Source organism: Heptranchias perlo, chromosome 9 (assembly GCF_035084215.1).
Source record: "Heptranchias perlo isolate sHepPer1 chromosome 9, sHepPer1.hap1, whole genome shotgun sequence".
NCBI classification, from domain to species: domain Eukaryota; kingdom Metazoa; phylum Chordata; class Chondrichthyes; order Hexanchiformes; family Hexanchidae; genus Heptranchias; species Heptranchias perlo.
Genome location: NC_090333.1, coordinates 65,993,181 through 66,017,623, shown reverse-complemented (window position 1 = coordinate 66,017,623; position 24,443 = coordinate 65,993,181). Strand labels below are relative to the sequence as shown.

General features: G+C 46.0%; 1 protein-coding gene across 6 annotated transcripts in view; it reads left to right on the top strand.

Moving 5' to 3' along the window:
- Positions 1–24,443, top strand: part of nos1apa (nitric oxide synthase 1 (neuronal) adaptor protein a) — a 381,173-nt gene that overhangs the window by 223,555 nt on the left and 133,175 nt on the right. For all 6 annotated transcript variants that reach the window (XM_067990661.1, XM_067990660.1, XM_067990662.1 and 3 more), the window contains one exon: positions 17,606–17,714. In XM_067990661.1, coding sequence (XP_067846762.1) covers positions 17,606–17,714 — 109 coding nt within the window. The remainder of the gene's footprint in view (positions 1–17,605; positions 17,715–24,443) is intronic.

Here is a 24,443-nt window from a genome sequence, read left to right as displayed (position 1 = left end):
ACAGGATGTGGGCGTCGCTGGCGAGGCCGGCATTTATTGCCCATCCCTAATTGCCCTCGAGAAGGTGGTGGTGAGCCGACTTCTTGAACCACTGCAGTCCGTGTGGTGACGGTTCTCCCACAGTGCTGTTAGGAAGGGAGTTCCAGGATTTTGACCCAGCGACAATGAAGGAACAGCGATATATTTCTAAGTCGGGATGGTGTGTGACTTGGAGGGGAACGTGCAGGTGGTGTTGTTCCCACATGCCTGCTGCTCTTGTCCTTCTAGTTGGTAGAGATCGCGGGTTTGGGAGGTGCTGTCGAAGAAGCCTTGGCGAGTTGCTGCAGTGCATCCTGTGGATGGTAGACACTGCAGCCACAGTGCGCCGGTGGTGACGGGAGTGAATGTTTAGGGTGGTGGATGGGGTGCCAATCAAGCGGGCTGCTTTATCTTGGATGGTGTCGAGCTTCTTGAGTGTTGTTGGAGCTGCACTCATCCAGGCAAGTGCAAAGAATTCCATCACACTCCTGACTTGTGCCTTGTAGATGGTGGAAAGGCTTTGGGGAGTCAGGAGGTGAGTCAGTCGCCGCAGAATACCCAGCCTCTGACCTGCTCTCATAGCCACAGTATTTATATGGCTGGTCCAGTTAAGTTTCTAGTCAATGGTGACCCCCAGGATGTTGATGGTGGGGGATTCGGTGATGGTAATGCCGTTGAATGTCAAGGGGAGGTGGTTAGACTCTCTCTTGTTGGAGATGGTCATTGCCTGGCACTTATCTGGCGCGAATGTTACTTGCCACTTATGAGCCCAAGCCTGGATGTTGTCCAGGTCTTGCTGCATGCGGGCTCGGACTGCTTCATTATTTGAAGGGTTGCGAATGGAACTGAACACTGTGCAGTCATCAGCGAACATCCCCATTTCTGACCTTATGATGGAGGGAAGGTCATTGATGAAGCAGCTGAAGATGGTTGGGCCTAGGACACTGCCCTGAGGAACTCCTGCAGCAATGTCCTGAGGCTGAGGTGATTGGCCTCCAACAACCACTACCATCTTCCTTTGTGCTAGGTATGACTCCAGCCACTGGAGAGTTTTCCCCCTGATTCCCATTGACTTCAATTTTACTAGGGCTCCTTGGTGCCACACTTGGTCGATTGCTGCCTTGATGTCAAGGGCAGTCACTCTCACCTCACCTCTGGAATACAGCTCTTATGTCCATGTTTGGATCAAGGCTGTAATGAGATCTGGATCCGAGTGGTCCTGGCGGAACCCAAACTGAGCATCGGTGAGCAGGTTATTGGTGAGTATGTGCCGCTTGATAGCACTCTCAATGACACCTTCCATCACTTTGCCGATCATTGAGAGTAGGCTGATGGGGCGGTAATTGGCCGGATTGGATTTGTCCTGCTTTTTGTGGACAGGACATACCTGGGCAATTTTCCACATTGTCGGATAGATGCCAGTGTTGTAGCTGTACTGGAACAGCTTGGCTAGAGGCGCAGCTAGTTCTGGAGCACAAGTCTTCAGCACTACAGCTGGGATGTTGTCGGGGCCCATAGCCTTTGCTGTATCCAGTGCACTCAGCCGTTTCTTGATATCACGTGGAGTGAATCGAATTGGCTGAAGACTGGCTTCCGTGATGGTGGGGATATCAGGAGGAGGCCGAGATGGATCATCCACTCGACACTTCTGGCTGAAGATGGTTGCAAACGCTTCAGCCTTGTCTTTTGCACTCACGTGCTGGACTCCGCCGTCATTGAGGATGGGGATGTTTGCAGAGCCTCCTCCTCCCGTTAGTTGTTTAATTGTCCACCACCATTCACGACTGGATGTGGCAGGACTGCAGAGCTTTGATCTGATCCATTGGTTGTGGAATCGCTTAGCTCTGTCTGTAGCATGCTGCTTCCGCTGTTTAGCATGCATGTCGTCCTGAGTTGTAGCTTCACCAGGTTGGCACCTCATTTTTAGGTACGCCTGGTGCTGCTCCTGGCATGCTCTTCTACACTCCTCATTGAACCAGGGTTGATCCCCTGGTTTGTTGGTAATGGTAGAGTGAGGAATATGCCGGGCCATGAGGTTACAGATTGTGCTGGAATACAATTCTGTTGCTGCTGATGGCCCACAGCACCTCATGGATGCCCAGTTTTGAGCTGCTAGATCTGTTCTGAATCTATCCCATTTAGCACGGTGGTAGTGCCACACAACACGTTGGATGGTGTCCTCAGTGCGAAGACGGGACTTCATCTCCACGAGGACTGTGCGGTGGTCACTCCTACCAATACTGTCATGGACAGATGCATTTGCGACAGGTGGATTGGTGAGGACGAGGTCAAGTAAGTTTTTCCCTCGTGTTGGTTCGCTCACCACCTGCCACAGGCCAGCAGCTATGTCCTTCAGGACTAGGCCAGCTCGGTCAGTAGTGGTGCTACCGAGCCACTCTTGGTGATGGACATTGAAGTCCCCCACCCAGAGTACATTTTGTGCCCTTGCTACCCTCAGTGCTTCCTCCAAGTGGTGCTCAACATGGAGGAGGACTGATTCATCAGCTGAGGGAGGGCGGTAGGTGGTAATCAGCAGGAGGTTTCCTTGCCCATGTTTGACCTGATGCCATGAGATTTCATGGGGTCCAGAGTCCAGAATCAAACACCTTTTGAAAGTCCATATACACAACATCAACCGCATTGCCCTCATCAACCCTCTCTGTTCCCTCATCAAAAAGCTCGATCAAACTAGTTAAACACGATTTGCCTTTAACAAATCCGTGCTGGCTTTCCTTTATTCATCCACATTTGTCCAAATGACTGTTAATTCTGTCCTGGATTATCGTTTCTAAAAGCTTTCCCACCACCAAGATTAAACTGATTGCTCCTTGTCCTTTTCCATAACTAATCTAAATCTTATGATACTATGATCACTGTTCCCTAAATGTACCTCACACTGACACTTGCTCCATTTCATTCTCCAGAACCAGATCCAGCAATGCCGCCTTCCTCTTTGGGCAGGCAACATACTGATCAAGAAAGTTCTCCTGAACACACTTCAGAAATTCCTCCCCCTCTTTGCCCTTTACACTATTACCATCCCAGTCCATATTGGACTAGTTGAAGTCCCCCATTATCACTACTGTATAGAGAACGAGATATATGCACAATTAAGCTATCAATGGGTTATTTTCATCTGCAGTTTAAAGTTCTATAAAAGAGCACGTAGAATTACATAGAATGTACAGCACAGAAACAGGCCATTCGGCCCAACTGGTCTATACTGGTGTTTATGCTCCGCATGAGCATCCTCCCACCTTACTTCATCTCACCCTATCAATGTAACTTTTCCATTCCTTTCTCCCTCATGTCCGTATGGAGCTTCCCCTTAAATGCATCCAGTCCGGTTCTGGATCTGAAGAGGTCCGAAGGTGACTATTCAACCGGGGGAGTTTTCCCCCCAACTCTCCCGCCCACAAACCTCAGTGACTCCCTGGCGTCCAGCAGCGTTCTCCTTGTAACCAGAAGGAGGTGCCTGGCCCACTACAATGTGGGCCGGTGACAGCAAGGGGAAAGAAAAGCTGGAAGGAAAGAGCTTCTAATGGAGCAGGTTGCTTAAAGAAGTGAGAGAAAACAAACTGGAAGGAAGTGAAGCTGCCCCCAGCTCTGTCTCCCCTTCAGCCCGGTTCCCAGTCCCATCATAGTGGCTTCAATGTACCCCAGCCGAGAGGTCCATCCGGTTTTATTCATTTGTTCCGTTCTAGCGGTTTAATACAACCGAGTGGCTCGCTAGGCCACTGCAGAGGGCAGTTGAGTGTCATCCACATTGGCATATGACTGGATTCACGCATAGGTCAGACTGGGTATGGACGGCAAGTTTCCTTCCCTAAAGGACATTAGTTCTTACGACAAACTGACAGCTTCGTGGCCACTTTTACTGGTACCAGCTTTTTATTTCGAGATTTAAAAAAAAACGTAATTGAATTCAAATTTTCAAGCTGCCACGGTGGGATTTGAACTGACATTCTCTGGATTACTAATCCAGGCACATAAACACTACGCTACTGCACCCCTTACCTGCCTGTCAATCACTGGCTTTGTGTGGTCACCTCACTATGAGCGCATTAAAAGAAGTAATTGCCAAAAAAATTAACGACTTACCTGCAGAAATTAACTCTGATTAATTGGCAGCCCTTATTTATATACTGATAATGAGTAAATATGTGTTGCTCTCTTGCACTCCAGCCTATTAAAATTGTTCAATTTCCAGCACTGTGGTTGGGGTCAGTTCACATTCCCTTAATTTCTCGCTGGGATCATTCAGTCACATTTCACTTTGCTACTTCATTTACATATGAAAGGTGGCTGAGTCTGGACGGGAAGCTTGATGAACTCTTATTAGGAACCTGGGCCACTAATCAAGGGGAATTTTTCAACCTGCCTTTGATAATTGATTTCAGTCGTCCGCCTCCGACCAAATTTTTAAAATGTCTTTTAACTCATTAGGAAACCAGACATCTAGTAGCGTGTTCAACATGTATCAACCCCCTTTTCTATTGCCCGTTAAGCCCTGCTACACATGCATTTCCAGCAGCGATAGCAATCGGAAGCAGGAACCCTAGCCGAATTTATGGTCAACTGTAGCAAACTCACTTCTGCCCCAGGTGAAATCAGCTCAGGCCCCATTCGTATTCTGGAACTGGTCTCTGTTATTTTTACAAAAGCAAAATCCTGCGGATGCTGGAAATCTGAAATAAAAACAGAAAATGCTGGAAAAACTCAACAAGTCACGCAGCATCTGTGGAGAAAGGAACAGAGTTAATGTTTCAGGTCGATGACCTTTCGTCAGGACTGGAAGACGTTAAAGAAATCTTCCAGTTCTGACGAAAGGTCATCGACCTGAAACGTTAACTCTGTTTCTTTCTCCACAGATGCTGCCTCACTTGCTGAGCTTCTCCAGCATTTTCTGTTGATTTTTTTTTGTTGCTACTCCCAGGAGGTGGGGAAGGGGGGAGAGGTAGTTGACCTCCAAACGCCCCTCCCCCACACACCCGCCGCTGGCGGCCCAACGCGCTCAGACTTGCGGTGCTCCGCCTTCCCGCGGCCAATCGGACAGCGAGTAGACTCTTCATTACCCTATTGGATGATTTTTCACTCAAACAGCCTTTTCCCCCATCTCAGATCTTTTAATAACTAACAACCAGAGTGTTCAATGAATTTTTTTTTTAAAACATTAATGCCCCTATGATTATTCTCCTGGGCTGCTCGCAGCAGTGTCCTGAAGATTGATCTTTAATGCCTGGAGACTCCAGGGCAACCAGGGAGAGTTGGCAACCCTAGCCCGATGGCCTTTTCTCCTCGTCAACCTAAACAACTGCTTTCCGTGGAATTGATTCTGTAATGTAAGCCGGATCGCTCATTGCTGAATCCACTCAGCACTGACCAAGAATCAAGCTTGGGGTTCTTCCTGCTTTATGTTGCCTCAGGACAACCCTGTAGCAGTAGCTGCTTTTAGCTGGATCGGAGATTTGCATTCTTGCCTCAGTTGTGATGAAAGCAATCATGCTCTCTGAAGGGATGGTGAGAATAGATGTACATCTCCCTCACATGTCAGAATGAGTAGCTCCCCAGTTGATATCAGCAGGGGCACTGATTTACAGTGACTGAATAAATCAACTCCTGTTTTCACTTCAAAAGCAAAATACTGCGGATGCTGGAAATCTGAAATAAAAACAGAAAATGCTGGAGAAGCTCAGCAAGTCAGGCAGCATCTGTGGAGAAAGAAACAGAGTTAACGTTTCAGGTCGAAGACCTTTCGTTCTGATGAAGGTTAACTCTGTTTCTTTCTCCACAGATGCTGCCTGACTTGCTGAGCTTCTCCAGCATTTTCTGTTTTTATTCCTGTTTTCATTTCACTGGATTCCACGATTTTTACCATTTTTTGGGGGATTGTTTACAATTTGGACTGCTGACTTATGGTGACTGCATAATTCCATTTCTGTTTTTATTGTTGGGATTTTTACTGGCATATTGGAGATCGAATTCCCTGATTCCACCATTTTTTCATGAAACCTAAGTCAGTCGCCTTGATCATCTAGTCTTACTAGCTAAAAGTGCCAACAAAAATAGAGGGAAAATATATTTAACAGGGTCTGGGAAATAAACCCACAACAGTACACAAAACCAAAATAGGACAGAGGTCAGGAAGAATTTCTTTGCACAAAGGGTAAAGAACAGCTGGAATGGGTTGGCAGGAAGAGAATGGAAGCCAGGAGTGTGGAATTGTTTAAGAAACAGCCAGAAATTGTAATGGGAAGATGGGAGAGCTGGTATTCTGTTGGGATGAGATCAAATGGACCAAAGGGTCATCTTCACCCAAACTTCTTGTGGAGGAACTGAAGGGTGTCGACAATAATCACAGTTCTTTGCAATGATTTGACCTTTCGCATAATTTCTATGAGTAGTATGTTGGGTTAGAATTTTATGTCGCTCTACTGCTTCAGACCTTAAAGGGTTAAAAGCAGGCTCTCTTATTCAGCATTTTTTTTACCTCGTTAAGAAGATTAAAAGAAGAGTTCACAGATATAAAATGCACGGAGATTTACCAGTGAGGGACAGCAATTGGAAACCCGGTGCATTGTGGTATTCCTGGCAACGCCCTGTGATGTGAATTCAACCATAAAAATGTCCAACAGTGCACAACCCTTCCCTAGGGTAACCAAGAGACTTCCTTTCCTAATTCTGAATCATGGCAGTTTAGTCCATTTGCTATTTGTAAAGAGTGGCAAGGCATCCTTCAGTAATGTCATAGGAGAGAAAAATAAAATGAAATGTTCTATTTGAGATAAATTAAATTTTAGTGATACAAATCTGCACAGGCTTGATAAGAATTAGAGTCACACATATCCCCAAACTTTTTTCTGTCAAAGTGACAGGTGAAAATTGCCGATTCAGCAAGTGTGGTATGGGCTGTGGTGATTCCAGGCTAACCTTTGTGGAGCTGTGATTTCTGTACGCTGGATTATGCATTTCTTTTGTCATTGAATTGGATTGATGATATAAAGGCTCTGTTTCTGAATGATAAGGGAGAGAAGGCAAGTGCAGGTATTCACAAAATTCTCCTTGTGATATGCTACAGCAGTCACTTGCCCATTTTGATTAATTGAGTGTGACCCTAATGCAATCCACCTAGAAAAAATTAATATCTGAAGCCATTTTGATAACACTTTTATAAAAGCATTTTTTTTTCTTTTGTTTTTAATAAAGGATCGTCAGTAAATGTCAGTGATGGGATACTCTGTATGCACAAGTTGTATTCAGTCGTCTTTGTTGTTTTCATCTGTAATCCTTTTTCTCTGACTTTTTTTTTGTGTGTGTGTGTGAATTTTGTGTTCCTTTCTCAACGCACAAAGTGTGGCTTCAACCATACTAGGAAACAGAGCACGTGGCATCAAGCACTTCCAGGTTAGGTATGGCGCAGTTAGATGTGTTGTGAAGCTCCCTCTAAGTGTCCCAACAACGTGCCTCAGTCCCAATTTCAGAAGAGCTCTTCCTGCTTCACCAGTGTCACATTTTTTCTATTTTCTACGCCAGTCGTCCCTATGCCAAATTTAAAAGAAAGAACTTGCATTTATATAGCGCCTTTCACGACCCCAGGACGTCCCAAAGCGCTTTAAAGCCACTGAAGTACTTTTGAAGTGTAGTCACGGTTGTAATGTAGGTAATGCGACAGCCATTTTGCGGGTGGCAAGGCCCCAAAAACAGCAATGAGATAATGACCAGATAATCTGTTTTAGTGATGTTTGTTGAGGGATAAATATTGACCAGGACACCGGGGCGACCTCCCCTGCTCTACTTCGAAATAGTGCTTGTGGGATCTTTTACGTCCAATTTAGTGCCAATTAGCAGCGGTTTTGTACCAGGAGCTGGGTTGAGGCTGCGGAAAGATGGTAGGGGTCTGATGGCCAGGGTTTGATCCCAGGCCAAGCATTTGTATAAGCAGCTTAGTTGGGTAGAATCCCAGCCTTTGGGCCTCTATCCATCCAGAATGTCTTGCATGGTAAGGAAGAATGGATGGAATTGATGATGGTTCATGGTACATCTTGGATAGTCATGTAGCAGTATTAGTGGGACCATGGAGAAGTCTGTAGGCCAGACAATTGTGGGCACCCGGTGAGACTTTGGTGACACGACACAGCTTTGAATGGACTTCGAGAAAGGACTAACTGTTATGCAGGGGAGCAGCGAGAGTGAGGAGAGAACAGCCAAAATTTCTTCTGTAAAATGAAATAAATCTTCAACTGTATTTGTCAATGAAGATTAATGTCTCTGGTATCATTCTGGACAAACATGTACTACTACGAACTACTACTACTACTACTACAACAACAACTTGCATTTATAAACCACCTTTACCATAGTAAAATGTCTCAAGGCACTTCATAGGAACGTAATCAGAAAAAGAAATTGACATCGAGTCAAAGAAGGAGATACCAGGACAGGTGACGAAAATCTTGGTCAAAGAGATGGGTTTTAAGGAATGCCTTAAAGGAGGAGTTGGCGAGGCGAAGGGGTTTATGGAGGGAATTCCAGAGTTTAGGGCCTAAGGCACGACGTTGGTGGGACAAAGAAAATTGGGAATGTGCAAGATGCCAGAATTGGAGGAACGCAGAGCTGTTGAAAGGTTGTAGCACTGGAGAAGGTTACAGAGAAAGGGGGGAGGGGCGAAAGTAACAACAGCACTGTGGTTGTACCTTTTACTTTCCTTCCCCTATGGCCCTGCTGTAGGCACTTGGCACCATGTAGCTGCATTTAGATTAGCGGGCATAACATTCTAGCCCACAACCTACTCCGCACTGAGTCGATGGGCGATAACATACTATGTAATGCCCCACTGTTGACTATTTAGTGAAGTAATTCCCAAGGATTTCGTTCCGAGCAGACAAGAGGAAGTTTCTCTGATCACCAATTAGTGTGGTAAACGTTAATGAAATTGCATACAATTACACAGAAATTACAACAGGGAGACAGGCCACTCAGCCCTCTGTTGATGGTTATATTCCACATGAGCAATGGTGACAGCTAAATACTCTGCACATGTTCTAAAATGAGTGCTGTATTGTCTGTGGTCTCATATTAGTCTTGCAATTACCCCTCGATTCAGAAAATGTACCGTTTGTCCTCCTCCCCTGTGGGACATCCTGCTGTATTGCCTGTATTTTTTTCTCGAGATCTCCTAAGTTATAACTTACTGAAATCCACATATTGTAGTCAGATGCTTGTTTCGACTTTTTTTCTCATTCGCTGGCAAGGCCGTCATTTATTGTCCATCGCTCGTTGCCCTCAAGGAGGTGGTAGTGGGCCGATCTTCTTTAACCGCTGCAATCATGTGGTGAAGGTGCCCCTGCAATGCTTTTAAGATTGTGTGCAGCTCTTCTTCCTCTGTCTCAAAGTAACAAATAAACGAGATTATATTGTGCATTCACATTTCAGTGATCCCCATGTTATAAATGAATAATGTTACCTGTTTTAAGAAACAGTGCTAGCTTTCCTGCTGGCTCGCTTGGTAAAAGTTGTGAGCAGCTGGGCTCCGCAGTTTAAAAAAAAATTGGCGTCAAGCCAAAGGAGAGACATTAGGACAGGCGACCAAACACCGGTCAAAGAGTCTGGCTGCCCAACATGGGGAATTGTTCATTTCTCAGAAGGAACGCTTTTCACTCTGGTAAGGTTCCAACTTTGAGCCCTAGTCTGTGGCAATTTAGCTGATCTCAGCTGAATGAGATGACGATAGGGGGTCTTCAGTTGGCAGCGTTATTCCCCGGGCTCGGGAGGGAGGGGGAAGGGGAAGAAGAAACCAACCAGCTCCTAATCGATATCCATTGACTATTGCTGGAAACTGTTGCTTGTAGATATCGGACAGGGACGTAATCAGCTCTGTGCCTCTACTACAGCACAGCTAGCTGGCACTCACTCCATAGGGGCACACGTGAAGAATGGCCATTTGGGAGAGGTACTGGTTGCAGTTGGCACCTATGGAAACTGTACCCCAGCAGGAATTGGCACCTTCAGGAGATGTGTAGGAAGATTGAGAAGGAACAATATTAGCGTGGAGGAAAGGCTGGAGCTTGTAAAACATTTATATATTTAATCTGATTTATTTGTGTTCTTGATGTTCTCAATAGCTGAGTAGGAAGAATTACAACCTTTCTTAGAAAAGGCAGTAAATAACCTTCATGACACACAGCCCGCCTCTGCCTTGTCTTTGTTCACAGAGAGCCTTGTTGAAGGCACACTATCATCAGAGAAACGGAACAGATAATTAGAGGAGAAGACAATCTCCTACTAAAAGCCTCTGCTGTTCCAGCACCAAAGGTATCCAGCAATCAGACCGTCAAGTTACTCTCAAACTGTCTGTTAGTACTTGTCTCAGACAAGGAGAATTCCGCTTCAGTTATTTTTACCACCTCCTTCACTTCCTCCAACCTTTTTATTTTCATTTTTTGGTAAGCCGTAATCCTGAGCTTGCTCTTACAATAGCGTACAGGCTAATAGTGTAATGCCCTTCAGCTGGGGATTTGTGCGTACCAGGCAGATATCATCAACCATGGCAATAACGGGTGGCCCTTGGCCCCCTGATAGCCGTCCTTGGACCTGCTGCTCTTGGTCAAAAATTGCGGCGATGTTGGACTGAACGCAGGATGAACGCTACATGGCTGCTCCCAGGGTACCGTGCGCGCACCTGCATACTTTGTAGACTATGGTCACATGCCAGCGCACACAGGGAGAGTGGTACCCCTTCCTGTCCATTGAAGATCCTGGCTCATGTGGTGGTGCCCCAATCCACATGAGTACAGTCAACAGCAGCCTGGAATTCATAGAATCATATCATCATAGAATGATCACAGCACAGAAGGAGGCCATCTGGCCCCTCGTGCCTGTGTCGGCTGTTTGAAAGAGCTGTCCAATTAGTCCCAATTGCTCTTTCCCCATACCCCTGTAAATTTTTCCACTTCAAGTATTTATCCAATTCCCTTTTGAAAGTTATTATTAAATCTCCTTCCACCACCCTTTCAGGCAGTGCATTCCAGATCATAACAACTCACTCTAAAAAAAATTTTCCTCATGTCGCCTCTGGTTCTTTTGCCGATTACATTAACTCTGTGACCTCTGGTTACTGACCTTTCTGCCAGTGAAAACAGTTTCTCCTTATTTACTCTATCAAAACCCTTCATGATTTTGGACACCTCTATTAAATCTCCCCTTAACTTTCTCTGCTGTAAGGAGAACAAACCCAGTTTCTCTAGTCTCTCCACATAACTGAAGTCTTTCATCCCTGGTACCATTCTAGTAAATCTCCTCTGCACCCTCTCCATGGCCTTGAAATCCCTCCTAAAGGGCCTAACAAGTGATTTATAAAGGTTTAGCATAGCTTCCTTGCTTTTGTACTCTATGTCGCTGTTTATAAAGTCCACGATCCCATGTGCTTTTGTAACAGCCTTCTCAACCTGTCCTGCCACTTTCAAAAATTTGTGTACGTACACCCCCAGGTCTCTGTGTTCCTGCACCCCCTTTAAAATTGTACCATTTAGTTTATATTGCCTCTCTTCATTGTTCCCACTAAAATGTATCACTTCACACTTCTCTGCGTTAAATTTAATCTGCCACATGTCTGCTCATTTCACCAGTCTGTCCATGTCTATGACTTGTGGGAAACCGGCAGTTGTTGCAAACTCCACTGCTCTGTCATGTTGACTGGCAGAGTCCAGGGGCAACTTGATGTACTAGTTCACCTTAGCGCTCAGAGCATTGGTCACTTGCTTGATGCAGGCACGTGCAGCCAACCGGCTAGCATGTGCCATGTCCTCTGCTGCAACCTAGAAGGACTCTGAAGCAAATAAAGATTGAGGGCAACCATTACTTTGACTGCCAATGGCAGAGAGTGACCAGATGGCAGAGAAGGCCGCAGGTTCTCCTGCAGGAGGCTGCACAGGTATACCACTGTCTGCCGGGAAAACCTGAGCTTCCGTACACATTGCTCCTCGGTGAGCTCCTGGCAACTGATTCTGGGTCTATAGACCTTATGCGGGCAAACCCCCTCCTAGGAGCTGCTCTGACAGCACCTAGTACAGCTCCAACATGCTCTTCTCACTGCTGCACCTCTTCCTCCTTCTCTGCCCACAATTGGGGGTTGCAAGTATTCCCCTCCCCCCCCCCCCAATGCCTCGTCTCCTCGCTCGCCCACCCTGAATGCAAAGCATAAATTCTGGGAAGGATTTTCAAATACCCTGTCTGTTATATTCAGTCACACAAGGTTCCACATCACTCAACTAAGCCTTTTAGAGAAAGTGCTCACAATTTTTTGTTGTCTGGGATTTGAGAAGGGATCTTGCACAGGTGGACTGGAAACAAAGAGTGGCCAAGAAAACAGTAAATGAGCAGTGGCAGGCCTTCAAGGTGGGGATAGTTTGGGTACAAACCAAGCATATTCACATAAGGAGAAAAGCTAGAGCATCCAAAGCTAGAGCTTCCTGGATGACAAAGGAAGTAGAGATTAAAATAAAACAGAAAAAGGAGATTTATGATAAATGTCAGGTACAGAATACAGCAGAAAACCAGGCAGAATACAGAGAGTGCAGGGGGAAATTGAAAAAGGATATATGAAGGGCAGAGAGAATATGAAAAAAGATTAGCAGGTAACATAAAAGGGAACCCAAAAGGCCTTGGAGAGGGTACAGAGGAGGTTTACCAGGATGATACCAGGGATGAGGGACTTCAGTTATGTGTAGAGATTGGAGAAGCTGGGATTGTTCTCCTTAGAGCAGAGAAGGTTAAGGGGAGACCTAATAGAGGTATTCAAGATTATGAGGGGTTTGATGGAGCAAACAGGGAGAAACTGTTTCCTGGCAAGTGGGTCAGTAACCAGAGGTCATAGATTTAAAATAATTGCCAAAAGAACTAGAGGGGAAATGAGAAGAAATGTTTTCACACAGAGGCTTGTTAAGATCTGGAACGTACTACCTGAAAGGATGGTGGAAGCAGATTCCATAGGAACTTTCAAAAGGCAATTGGACATGTACTTGAAGAGAACTAATTTGTAGGGTTATGGGGAAAAAGCTGGGGTGTGGGATTAAATTGGTCAGCTCTTTCAAAGAGCCGGCACAGGCGCAACGGGCCGAACGGCCTCCTTCTGTACTGTAAGATTGTATGATGCTAGGTGCTTGCCCCTTTAATTCAGGCTTAATTGACCATTCCGGCCTTTTCCGCCAAAGATTACTGGGTGGGGGCCTCTTCCCCCTCGACGCTACTTCTGTTTTAGGAAACTAAAATAGGGTCCCATTTACGTCATAGGACCCCGATCTGCATATGTTGACGAGCCTAGCGCTGCATTCAGGCAGCACCCAGGCTGCCTAAGGTGAGGACCCCGGAATATTGCCGCCGGCTGCCCCGAGATCTTTGGGGTGGAGAGTCATTCTCCCGAGATCTTTGGGGTGGTGAGTCAATCTCCCGAGATCTTTGGGGTGGTGAGTCATTCTCCCGAGATCCTTGGGGTGTGAGTCATTCTCCCGAGATCTTTGGGGTGGAGAGTCATTCTCCCGAGATCTTTGGGGTGGTGAGTCATTCTCCCGAGATCCTTGGGGTGGAGAGTCATTCTCCTGAGATTCTTGGGGTGGTGAGTCATTCTCCCGAGATTCTTGGGGTGGTGAGTCATTCTCCCGAGATCTTTGGGGTGGTGAGTCAATCTCCCGAGATCTTTGGGGTGGTGAGTCATTCTCCCGAGATCCTTGGGGTGGAGAGTCATTCTCCCGAGATCCTTGGGGTGGTGAGTCATTCTCCTGAGATTCTTGGGGTGTTGAGTCATTCTCCCGAGATCTTTGGGGTGGAGAGTCATTCTCCCGAGATCTTTGGGGTGGAGAGTCATTCTCCCGAGATCTTTGGGGTGGTGAGTCATTCTCCCGAGATCTTTGGGGTGGTGAGTCAATCTCCCGAGATCTTTGGGGTGTTGAGTCATTCTCCCGAGATCTTTAGGGTGGTGAGTCATTCTCCCGAGATCCTTGGGGTGGTGAGTCATTCTCCCGAGATCTTTGGGGTGGAGAGTCAATCTCCCGAGATCTTTGGGGTGTTGAGTCATTCTCCCGAGATCTTTAGGGTGGTGAGTCATTCTCCCGAGATCCTTGGGGTGGTGAGTCATTCTCCCGAGATCTTTGGGGTGGTGAGTCATTCTCCCAAGATCTTTGGGGTGGAGAGTCAATCTCCCGAGATCTTTGGGGTGGTGAGTCTTCCTCCCGAGATCTTTGGGGTGGTGAGTCTTCCTCCCGAGATCTTTAGGGTGGTGAGTCATTCTCCCGAGATCCTTGGGGTGGTGAGTCATTCTCCCGAGATCTTTGGGGTGGTGAGTCATTCTCCCGAGATCCTTGGGGTGGTGAGTCATTCTCCCGAGATCTTTGGGGTGGAGAGTCAATCTCCCGAGATCTTTGGGGTGGTGAGTCATTCTCCCGAGATCCTTGGGGTGGTGAGTCATTCTCCCGAGATCCTTGGGGTGGTGAGTCATTCTCCCGAGATCTTTGGGGTGGTGAGTCATTCTCCCGAGATCCTTGGGGTGGTGAGTCATTCTCCCGAGATCTTTGGGGTGGTGAGTCATTCTCCCGAGATCTTTGGGGTGGAGAGTCATTCTCCCGAGATCTTTGGGGTGGAGAGTCATTCTCCCGAGATCTTTGGGGTGGAGAGTCATTCTCCCGAGATCTTTGGGGTGGAGAGTCATTCTCCCGAGATCTTTGGGGTGGAGAGTCATTCTCCCGAGATCTTTGGGGTGGTGAGTCATTCTCCCGAGATCTTTGGGGTGGTGACTCATTCTCCTGAGATTCTTGGGGTGGTGAGTCATTCTCCCGAGATCTTTGGGGTGGAGAGTCAATCTCCCGAGATCGTTGGGGTGGTGAGTCATTCTCCCGAGATCGTTGGGGTGGTGAGTCATTCTCCCGAGATCTTTGGGGTGGAGAGTCATTCTCCCGAGATCTTTGGGGTGGTGAGTCAATCTCCCGAGATTCTTGGGGTGGTGAGTCATTCTCCCGAGATTCTTGGGGTGGTGAGTCATTCTCCCGAGATTCTTGGGGCGGTGAGTCATTCTCCCGAGATCTTTGGGGTGGTGAGTCAATCTCCCGAGATTCTTGGGGTGGTGAGTCATTCTCCCGAGATTCTTAGGGTGGAGAGTCATTCTCCCGAGATCTTCCGGGTGCTTCTGCCCCATTTTCACTGGGCGGGATCCCTCAGAATTCACCACTCTATTTCAAATAATGCTGTGCACATTCTGTGCCTTTGCCATGGATGGTAAATGATTTGAGGGCAAATATTGGGAGTTATGCGAACTATAGATTCGGAGGGCCTAAAACGTGGCCTGTTCAATCACTGTTTTCACCTCGTGTCCACTAATGTATCAAAACAGGTTAAAAATACTGTAATCATTTCCTGAGGACATGTTCAAATGAAGAATTTTGCCCCAATGCCTGTTTATACCCCCTCAGCCTCTTTTGTCAGTAGTACATACGTTTGGACAGTTCTGCATGTTTCATTAGACCCCTGTAATTTGACCATGTCACTTGACATTAATCCAATCCAGTTCTCAAGACATAATGGATATCCTGTGGATAAAGACCTCTTGGAACAGAGCCTCTAAATGCCAGCACGCACGGTCTCGATGTTTATGTCCCACAGCCCACCACGAATAAAGGACAAACGGTGTTTTTGAAAGTTATTAAATCTTTCCCTGAACTTAAAATCTGTGACGGGTGTTGCTCTGAGACGTTCACAAATTTAATCCAAACACGTGAAATATAACGGGTTCGATTTTAACTATCGGACGTCGGTTTGGCAGAGCGTGCCAGCCTGCTGCCCAATTAGTGCCAGCAGGAGGCCCGCTCCATATTAACACGGGTACCAAGCGGCAAACAGGCATATTGCAATATCGGGCCACCTAGCTGCCGACCCAGAAATGTGCACGTGTTCTCCGAATTAAAAGCATAATATACGCAAAATAATTTTTCACTTGAATCGGCCACATTGAAATTGAGCTTTCAGCACTCCTGCTCCTGCTGGGGCCCGACACGATAATTTTAGACTTACCCGGATGGGCCTCCTTTGTTCCACCAGGACTCACTGAACAGAGCATCCGCAGCAGAATGCTTCACCCAGCAGGCAGTTAAAATGGCATCGTGGTTCTACGGACGCCATGGGACCCTTGATCTGCATAGAACCCCCCACCTCCTGATTTTGCGGAGACCTCGGCCGCTCGGTGGAGTGGCGAGTCTATCACCTCCATTTTAACTCGGCTACCACCCATTTCTGCTTGGGTGGGGGGAGGGGGGAACGGTGGGAGTTCAAATCTAACCGTACGTTTTTGAAGGTTTTCAAAGCTCGCATTCCCATACCTGTTCCCATCAGACTCTCTCACACACATGCGCACTACATCCATGTTCGCATATGTGCATGTATGCACCTACCGTCATGGATTTATATAAACACATAGACATGTTGGTGTAAAAGCTGGCATGTAAAACACTAACTAACGAGGGGAAGTGCCCTGTGTGTACTCCAAATTAAAAGCACAATAGACGCAGAATCATTTTTCAGTCTAATCGGCCACATTGAAATTGAAGTTACAATTACAGATTACAGACAACCCGTGCTCACGCTCCCCACCAGAGCAATGCAATATCAATGGAGACTTTTAAATGCCAGTATCCCTTTTAAATAATCTACAGGAATTTAGTTTGGAGACAAATCAGAATTTAAAGCAATTCAACATCTATTTATTTGGTTGTAATTTAACGTGTTTCAAGTTATTTCCAACACTTTAGCCTTGACCCAGTGAGCACTGCTACACTTATTTTGGGGGCTGTTGGGAAGAGAACTTGGTGTTTCTGAGGAAAAGATATCAGATTCTTTCAAAGAATAAATTCAAAAGGATATGCATGAATATATTATGATAGATGTCACGTATCGGGCTAATAAAAGGAAATGATCATTTTGGAAAACGGATGGAGCTTGCTATCAGTCTGAGGCAGCTGGGCTTTTCAGTACCTTTCTACAAACTTCTTTTAAAAGCATATTCTTTAATTTTTGTGCGAAGTTGTGTTATTTCTTTTGAGTATTCATTTTAACCTGTTGGCTTTGCACCGGTGGAAAAGTGAAGATAGTCCAGTGATGACAGGAGGACCAACGACCCCCTCCGAGATTTGGCGAAAAGGCAAAATACTGTAGGTGCTGGAAATCTGAAATAAAGACAGGAAGCTGCCAGATATACTCAGCAGGCCAAGCAGCATCTGTGGAGAGACAAACTTAGGGTTAACGATTCAGGTCGATGACTTTTCATCAGAATTCCTGAGATTGGTTTCAGTCCCCAGGTCACAGGGTGCATTAACAATCATGCAGTATTGCCTGACATTTGGACCACAGTCCCTCAATAATGTATGAGGGCTGAAAGTGTCGCATGGATTTCAACAACTTGTGCTTTTTTGGCTCATTATTACTGGTCTCAAGTATTTATAAGGTGAGCCTCCGAGGGTGCTGACGATCTCTGCTATTAATCTTCGTGACTTGGCACTTGACATAGCCTGCAATCATCCTAACCAGCTTTCTTTACACTCATTCCTCACAGGATATTCTATGTGTCGCATGACTCCCAAGACCTCAAGATATTCAGTTACATTGCCAGGGATGGTTCCAGCAACGTTTTCAGATGCAACGTCTTCAAATCTAAAAAGAAGGTAACAGCTTATAGAACGAGTATTGGATACACACTTTTACACTTACATAGAATTACATGATGTGGAGATGCCGGTGATGGACTGGGGTTGACAATTGTAAACAATTTTACAACACCAAGTTATAGTCCAGCAATTTTATTTTAAATTCACAAGCTTTCGGAGGCTTCCTCCTTCCTCAGGTAAATGTTCAGGAGCTCCTCGAAGCCTACGCATTTATACATATAGAACAATACATGGTGTTTACAGAATGCCCCTGCAACTGCCCGTTGCCAAGGCAATCACCGTGTTCAGACAGAGAGGTGTCACCTGCAGAACCCCCGAATACACATTCAACAAAAAAACAAACAGGAAAAAAAAACAGAGAGAGGCAGAAACATCCGGAAGGCAGAGAAAGCCAGCAAATGACCCATTATATTAAAAACAGATAACATTTGTTCGCTGGTGGGGTAACGTGTAGCGTGACATGAACCCAAGATCCCGGTTGAGGCCGTCCTCATGGGTGCGGAACTTGGCTATCAATTTCTGCTCGACGATTTTGCGTTGTCGTGTGTCTCGAAGGCCGCCTTGGAGTACGCTTACCCGAAGGTCGGTGGATGAATGTCCATGACTGCTGAAGTGTTCCCCGACTGGGAGGGAACCCTCCTGTTTGGCGATTGTTGCGCGGTGTCCGTTCATCCGTTGTCGCAGCGTCTGCATGGTCTCGCCAATGTACCATGCTCTGGGGCATCCTTTCCTGCAACGTATGAGGTAGACAACGTTGGCCGAGTCACAGGAGTATGAACCATGCACCTGGTGGGTGGTGTCCTCTCGTGTGATGGTGGTATCTGTGTCGATGATCTGGCATGTCTTGCAGAGCTTACCGTGGCAGGGTTGTGTGGCGTCGTGGACGCTGTTCTCTTGAAAGCTAGGTAATTTGCTGCGAACGATGGTCTGTTTGAGGTTGGGTGGCTGTTTAAAGGCGAGTAGTGGAGGTGTGGGGATGGCCATAGCGAGGTGTTTGTCCTCATTGATGACATGTTGAAGGCTGCGGAGAACATGGCGTAGTTTCTCCGCTCCGGGGAAGTACTGGACGACAAAGGGTACTCTGTTGGTTGCGTCCCGTGTTAGTCTCCTGAGGAGGTCTATGCGATTTTTTGCTGTGGCCCGTCGGAACTGTCGATCGATGAGTCGAGCGTCATATCCCGTTCTTACTAGGGCGTCTTTCAGCGTCTGTAGGTGTCCATCGCGTTCCTCCTCGTCTGAGCAGACCCTGTGTATTCGCAGGTCCTGTCCATAGGGGATGGCCTCTTTGACGTGGCTTTCTCTGCCTTCCGGATGTTTCTGCCTCTCTCTGTTTTTTTTTCCTGTTTGTTTTTTTGTTGAATGTGTATTCGGGGGTTCTGCAGGTGACACCTCTCTGTCTGAACACGGTGATTGCCTTGGCAATGGGCAGTTGCAGGGGCATTCTGTAAACACCATGTATTGTTCTATATGTATAAATGCGTAGGCTTCGAGGAGCTCCTGAACATTTACCTGAGGAAGGAGGAAGCCTCCGAAAGCTTGTGAATTTAAAATAAAATTGCTGGACTATAACTTGGTGTTGTAAAATTGTTTACAATAGAATTACATAGAATGTACAGCACAGAAACAGGCCATTTGGCCCAACTGGTCCCTGCCGGTATTTATGCTCCACTCGAGTTTCCTCCCACCCTACTTCATCTAACCGTGTCAACATATCCTTCTATTTCTTTCTCTCTCATGTGTTTATCTGGCTTCCCCTTAAATGCATCTATGTTATTCGCCTCAACTACTCCTTGTGGTAGCAAGTTCCACATTCCAACCACTCTCTGGGTAAAGAAGTTTCTCCTGAAATTTCCTATTGGATTTATTAGTGACTATCTTATATTTATGGCCCTTAGTTTTGGTCTCCCCCACAAGTGGAAACATCTTCTCTACATCTACCCTATCAAACTCTTTCATTATCTTAAAGACTTCTATCAGGTCACCCCTTAACCTTTTCTTTCCTAGAGAAAACAGCCCAGCCTGTTCAATTATATCTTTGTACCTTTCTTTTTCCATTTTATAGGGCATTTTAATTTTATAACCCCACCTCTGTTTTTCTCCCCTTCCTAGTCCTTTATGGGACATGGACCATCTGTATCTCCGAGACATTGACAGTGACCTGCCCCCAGACCACTGTCAATGTCAGTCTCGGTTGGCCAAAAGAGACATACCAAGAGCAGCTCAAAAGAAAGATCTCCATACTTTTCAGCTGCTCTTTCCTTCTCCCCACTCTGCCACCTCCTCCTCCTCCTCCTGCCCCTATGGGGGTCTGTCCCCAGCCTCTACTCGGTGTCCCTGTCCCCACAACGGAGTGGCCAAGATCGAGAACTCAGTACGGCAGCAAGATCAAAGTTGCCTACTACCATTCTGTGGTGTGATATTTGTGGTGCTCCAACAGAGTATCATTGTAATGCCATCATTTTAATTTGTTTTCCTGAGTGCATTTGCCTTTTCCTCTCTGCTCGGAAGGATTGGGCTGGAACTCCAGAAAGAAGGTGTGCCACCCTCCCATGAACAAGTCAGCCAATGACGATAGCATCGTGACATCACACCATTTACACAGCAAGTCAGCTAGTGTCTGAAAACAGAATCTGCCGAACTCAAAACATATACCCGGGGTTTTCCATGTGAATAATGGAATGTTCTTTGTATGAACATTCATGCACTTAATGGGAATATTTAACTTCTTACGGGTTTTCTTGCGTTAAATGCATGGTTTTTGTTTCTAAACGTTTTTGCAGTAATCATGCATTTGGAGTTGTCCAAAAATAAAATCTAACTAACTAAAATTGTGTTTACCAGTACTACCTTTTGATTTGATGGAATAGTTTAACTCTTGTGCTTTGCCAGATATCATCCCAGCACTGTTGTTCTGCTAACTTAGGCCATTTCAAGCTATTGCTGTAAAGAGCAAGGTCTCTCTCCACTCTCCCATAGTATTTTGCATTTTATTTCAGAGTTTACAGCATTTGGCTTGGGGTTGATGCGTGGTGGGTACTGTTTCTGAATGAGATGTACCAGGCAAAACCCCATTCATCATGTAACTGATAAAAGTACAAGTAAGAGAGAATGGGAAGAAGGAAGAAAAGCTAGACGGAAATCTTTTAGTTGCAAAAGGTATTTAAACCTCGAGTCAATTCCAAAATCCAGACTCATTCAAACTTCAGGGGGAAGGGAATACTGAACCAGTTCCTAAATATCACAGCTCGTTTGCTGTCAAATATTATACTGCTGCAGGTTGTATCTAACACTAACTGATCTCCCTTGCTATTGCTCATGGATTGTTTGAGGTCTGGATCACAGCTGTGATGGTTAGCTGCTAAATAAGGCCTGTCCCCTTTAAGGCCACTGGTTAAATACTCACTGTGGGAAAGTGGTCTAAATAGATCATTTGGACATTAACTGATGTTGATATTAGACGTTTCTGGCAATTGCCAGCTGCTTGAGGAATTGGGAGCAGGGCTGCCACGATGGCTCCAGGATCGGGAAGGCCCAGGAATGGGAAGGATTGCAGCTGCTGGGTCAGGGAAGGCTCTGTACATGAAGTGCAACGGCTGCAGAATTGGAGGAGGCCACCAGTAGACTCAGAAGGAACTCTAGAAACGGAGAGGGCAGCAGAAATGCAGGTGGCAGGGCGAGGTATCGTGAATGGGAGATGAAAGCATGCATTCCGAGACGACCCAAGGACTGAAAAATGGAAAATTTAATAGTGGCGAGAGACAGAAGCTGCAGAGCGGGGTGAGGGGCAATGCCAATAGAAAAAAACGTGCCATGGGGCTCGCACGTTTCTTTCTGCCTGTGGAAAAGCCTTTCCTTCCAGCTGAGAAAATAGGACTGACGTCCAAAAAAAAGCCTTTCTGCTGAGCCCCATCAGCTTGGTGCTGGGGAGAAGTGGTCACATAAAATGGTGTTTTTTTCAAGTTGTTCAGTTTTGGTTTTTGGCCCAGCACGTAGCAGGACAAGAGAGCAAGGCCAACAGGCAAGCTCGGGATTCAGCACATACTCAAAACCTCTCCATTGTATCTCTTACCCTGGGGCTCGTGGCTGTGGTGTCAGAAGTTTTATATACTTAATTTTATTTTAAGATTCACAGTTGTGATTTTTTTCGTGTTTTATACAAAGTGTGACAGCCGAGGTGTAGCTAGATGCAGGGTAAGTCGGAGAATATGGTCACTCTTACCTGTCTCTGATGTCTTTGTGTTGATGTTTCTCCTCTTCTGCTTCTGTTTCTTTCTTCTCTTCTGTCCCCTTAATTCTTTTTGCTTCTCTCTCTGTCTTTCCTTTTCCTTTTGGGTGAGTAGTATGGCATGGTGCGATGGGAAAAGCAACCACCACATGCTCAAGACTGTGTTTAGGGTGGGGCTGCAGGAAACAGTAACGTTCAGTGGCTTCTTACCCATCCCCGCCCCCTCACTCCCATCTAGTCCCCTTCACCTTTCCACTCCTCATTCCCCTTTGTATCACCCCCTCACTCTCATCACAACCCCAACCTCACCCTGAACCCTCCATCCAATCCTCCACATGCCCACTCTTCCACTGAAGCCAATAAAAATGGGGAGAGATGTAAAATGGTCTGCCGTCTTGCTATCGCCCGTTTTACACTATCGCACAAAGTCAAAATCTACCCCCTACTCTTCACAATGAAACCTTTGCCGCAGATTGACATGTTTTCTTGACAATTTGCGCTGTGTTTAGATGCAGATTCCCTTTGTAGCACTGCAATGACATAAACACGGCAGAAACTAATTGTACAGACCTCCCAAACCTAGATGTGTTGTGGCTGCACGAGGTGTACTGTGCACTGCCCAAGGTGGTCTGGTAATAGAGTTCACATGCTGTTAGGCCCAGAGTGACACCCAGGATTCAGTGCCACAGCTCGCATTGATATCACATTCTAACTTCCTAGTTGGGGAAATTCAATACCTTAGAGCAGTAGCAAACGCGAAGCAGCTTTGCATGTCAATGGATAGGTGCATGAGACTTAACTCAGCGTGAAATTGCCTGCTCGTACACAGTGGTGTGCCAGCTTGTTCCAAATCACAGTGCACCCATTTGATGTGGCCAATATAACTTGGCTGCTGTGACTGGGCTAACGTTATTTAATAATAGGGGGATAAATTACTGATAGCTACTCGCACTCTCAGTGTAGCAGTTAAGGTATATGATGGAAGAACCATACCTTCCTTAGTATGCTACTCCTAAAACAACGCTTATTAAATGGTAGGTGAGAGAAAGAACTTGCATTTATATAGTGGCTTTCACAACCTCAGGATGTCCCAAAGCGTTTTATAGTCAATTAAGTACTTTGGAAACGTAGTCACTGTTGTAATGCAGGAAACAGGGCATCGAATTTGCGCACAGCAAGGTCCCACAAACAGCAATGAGAAATGACTAGGTAATCTGTTTTTAGATGTTAGTTGAGGGATTGGCCAGGACACCGGGATGAACTTCCCTGCTTTTCTTCAAAATAGTGCCAGGGAATCTTTTACATCCACCTGAGAGGGCAGACGGGGCCTCGATTTAACATCTCATCCGAAAGATAGCATCTCCGACAGTGCAGCACTCCCTCGGTACTGCACTGGAGTGTCAGCCTAGATTTTGTGGGGTGGGACTTGAATCCACAATCTTCTGATTCAGAGGCGATTATGCTACCAACAGAGCCATGGCTGACAGGTTCAGATAATGACATTTCCATCCCTATTTTGGAAATGTGTGGAATGTCCATTGCCCAATGGAACAATGTGGATCATTTAGAAAGGAATGGGGACAAATTGTGTCACAACTAGCTGATCTCATAGAGATATCGCTGTCTCTTTGTGTTACTACACTGCAGATCGTGGGTACAGGCCCCCGCTATAAATCAGTAAACCTTTCCTGTAACAGTGGAAATTGCAAATTTATTGGACTAGTAACACAAGACCACAACACTAAAGCTTTTACTTATGTGAAAACTAAGCAGATTCTAATGGAATTAGCCAGTTAAGATTGATGGCAAAAGATAGTAATCTGCATATAAATTGTCCATTTCACATAAAGATCCATTCCTACAGACAATTGCTGGAGGGGATTTTCCATCTCTGATGACCTCTTAATAATTTAAAACAGCGCCTTTCATGAGAGACCGTCTCGACCCCACCCCTCCCCAAGTCTGTTAGCAGACGCGTCAACAAAGTAATTAATTCTGATTGGCTGGCCAGCATCCATCAATTCAAAGTAACAGGATTATGCGAAGAACGAATTCAGAATGCTTAAAAACAAAACAAAACTGGGAAGAAAAGGCAAGAACAAAGGAGCTGAATTATTTATCTGAAATATATGTAAAGATGGTTCACCTTGAACTATCAGCAGTGGTGATGGTGCATGATTGAGTAGCACCCACTCCGCAGTACAAGGAATTTGAGCTGATTGAAGCATTCCACTCTCTGTGTTTTTACTGTCCTCTGCTGCATCCTGAGGTGTCCCAGTGACAGCTGTTGAAAAACACCTGGATTTCTAAGTTTTTGCAAATAATTAAATGTTGGAGCTTCCCCTCTCCTTATGCTGAAGTGGCCCAATTGGAGTGTTGTTAAGAATAAACATTGCCTCCTCCCCTTCCTATTCCCCCCCCTCCCTTCCTCCTCCTTTAAATAACATTTATTTTCATTTCTCTATCTTAATTTTTTTCTTTGTTGATTGATGTGTATTATG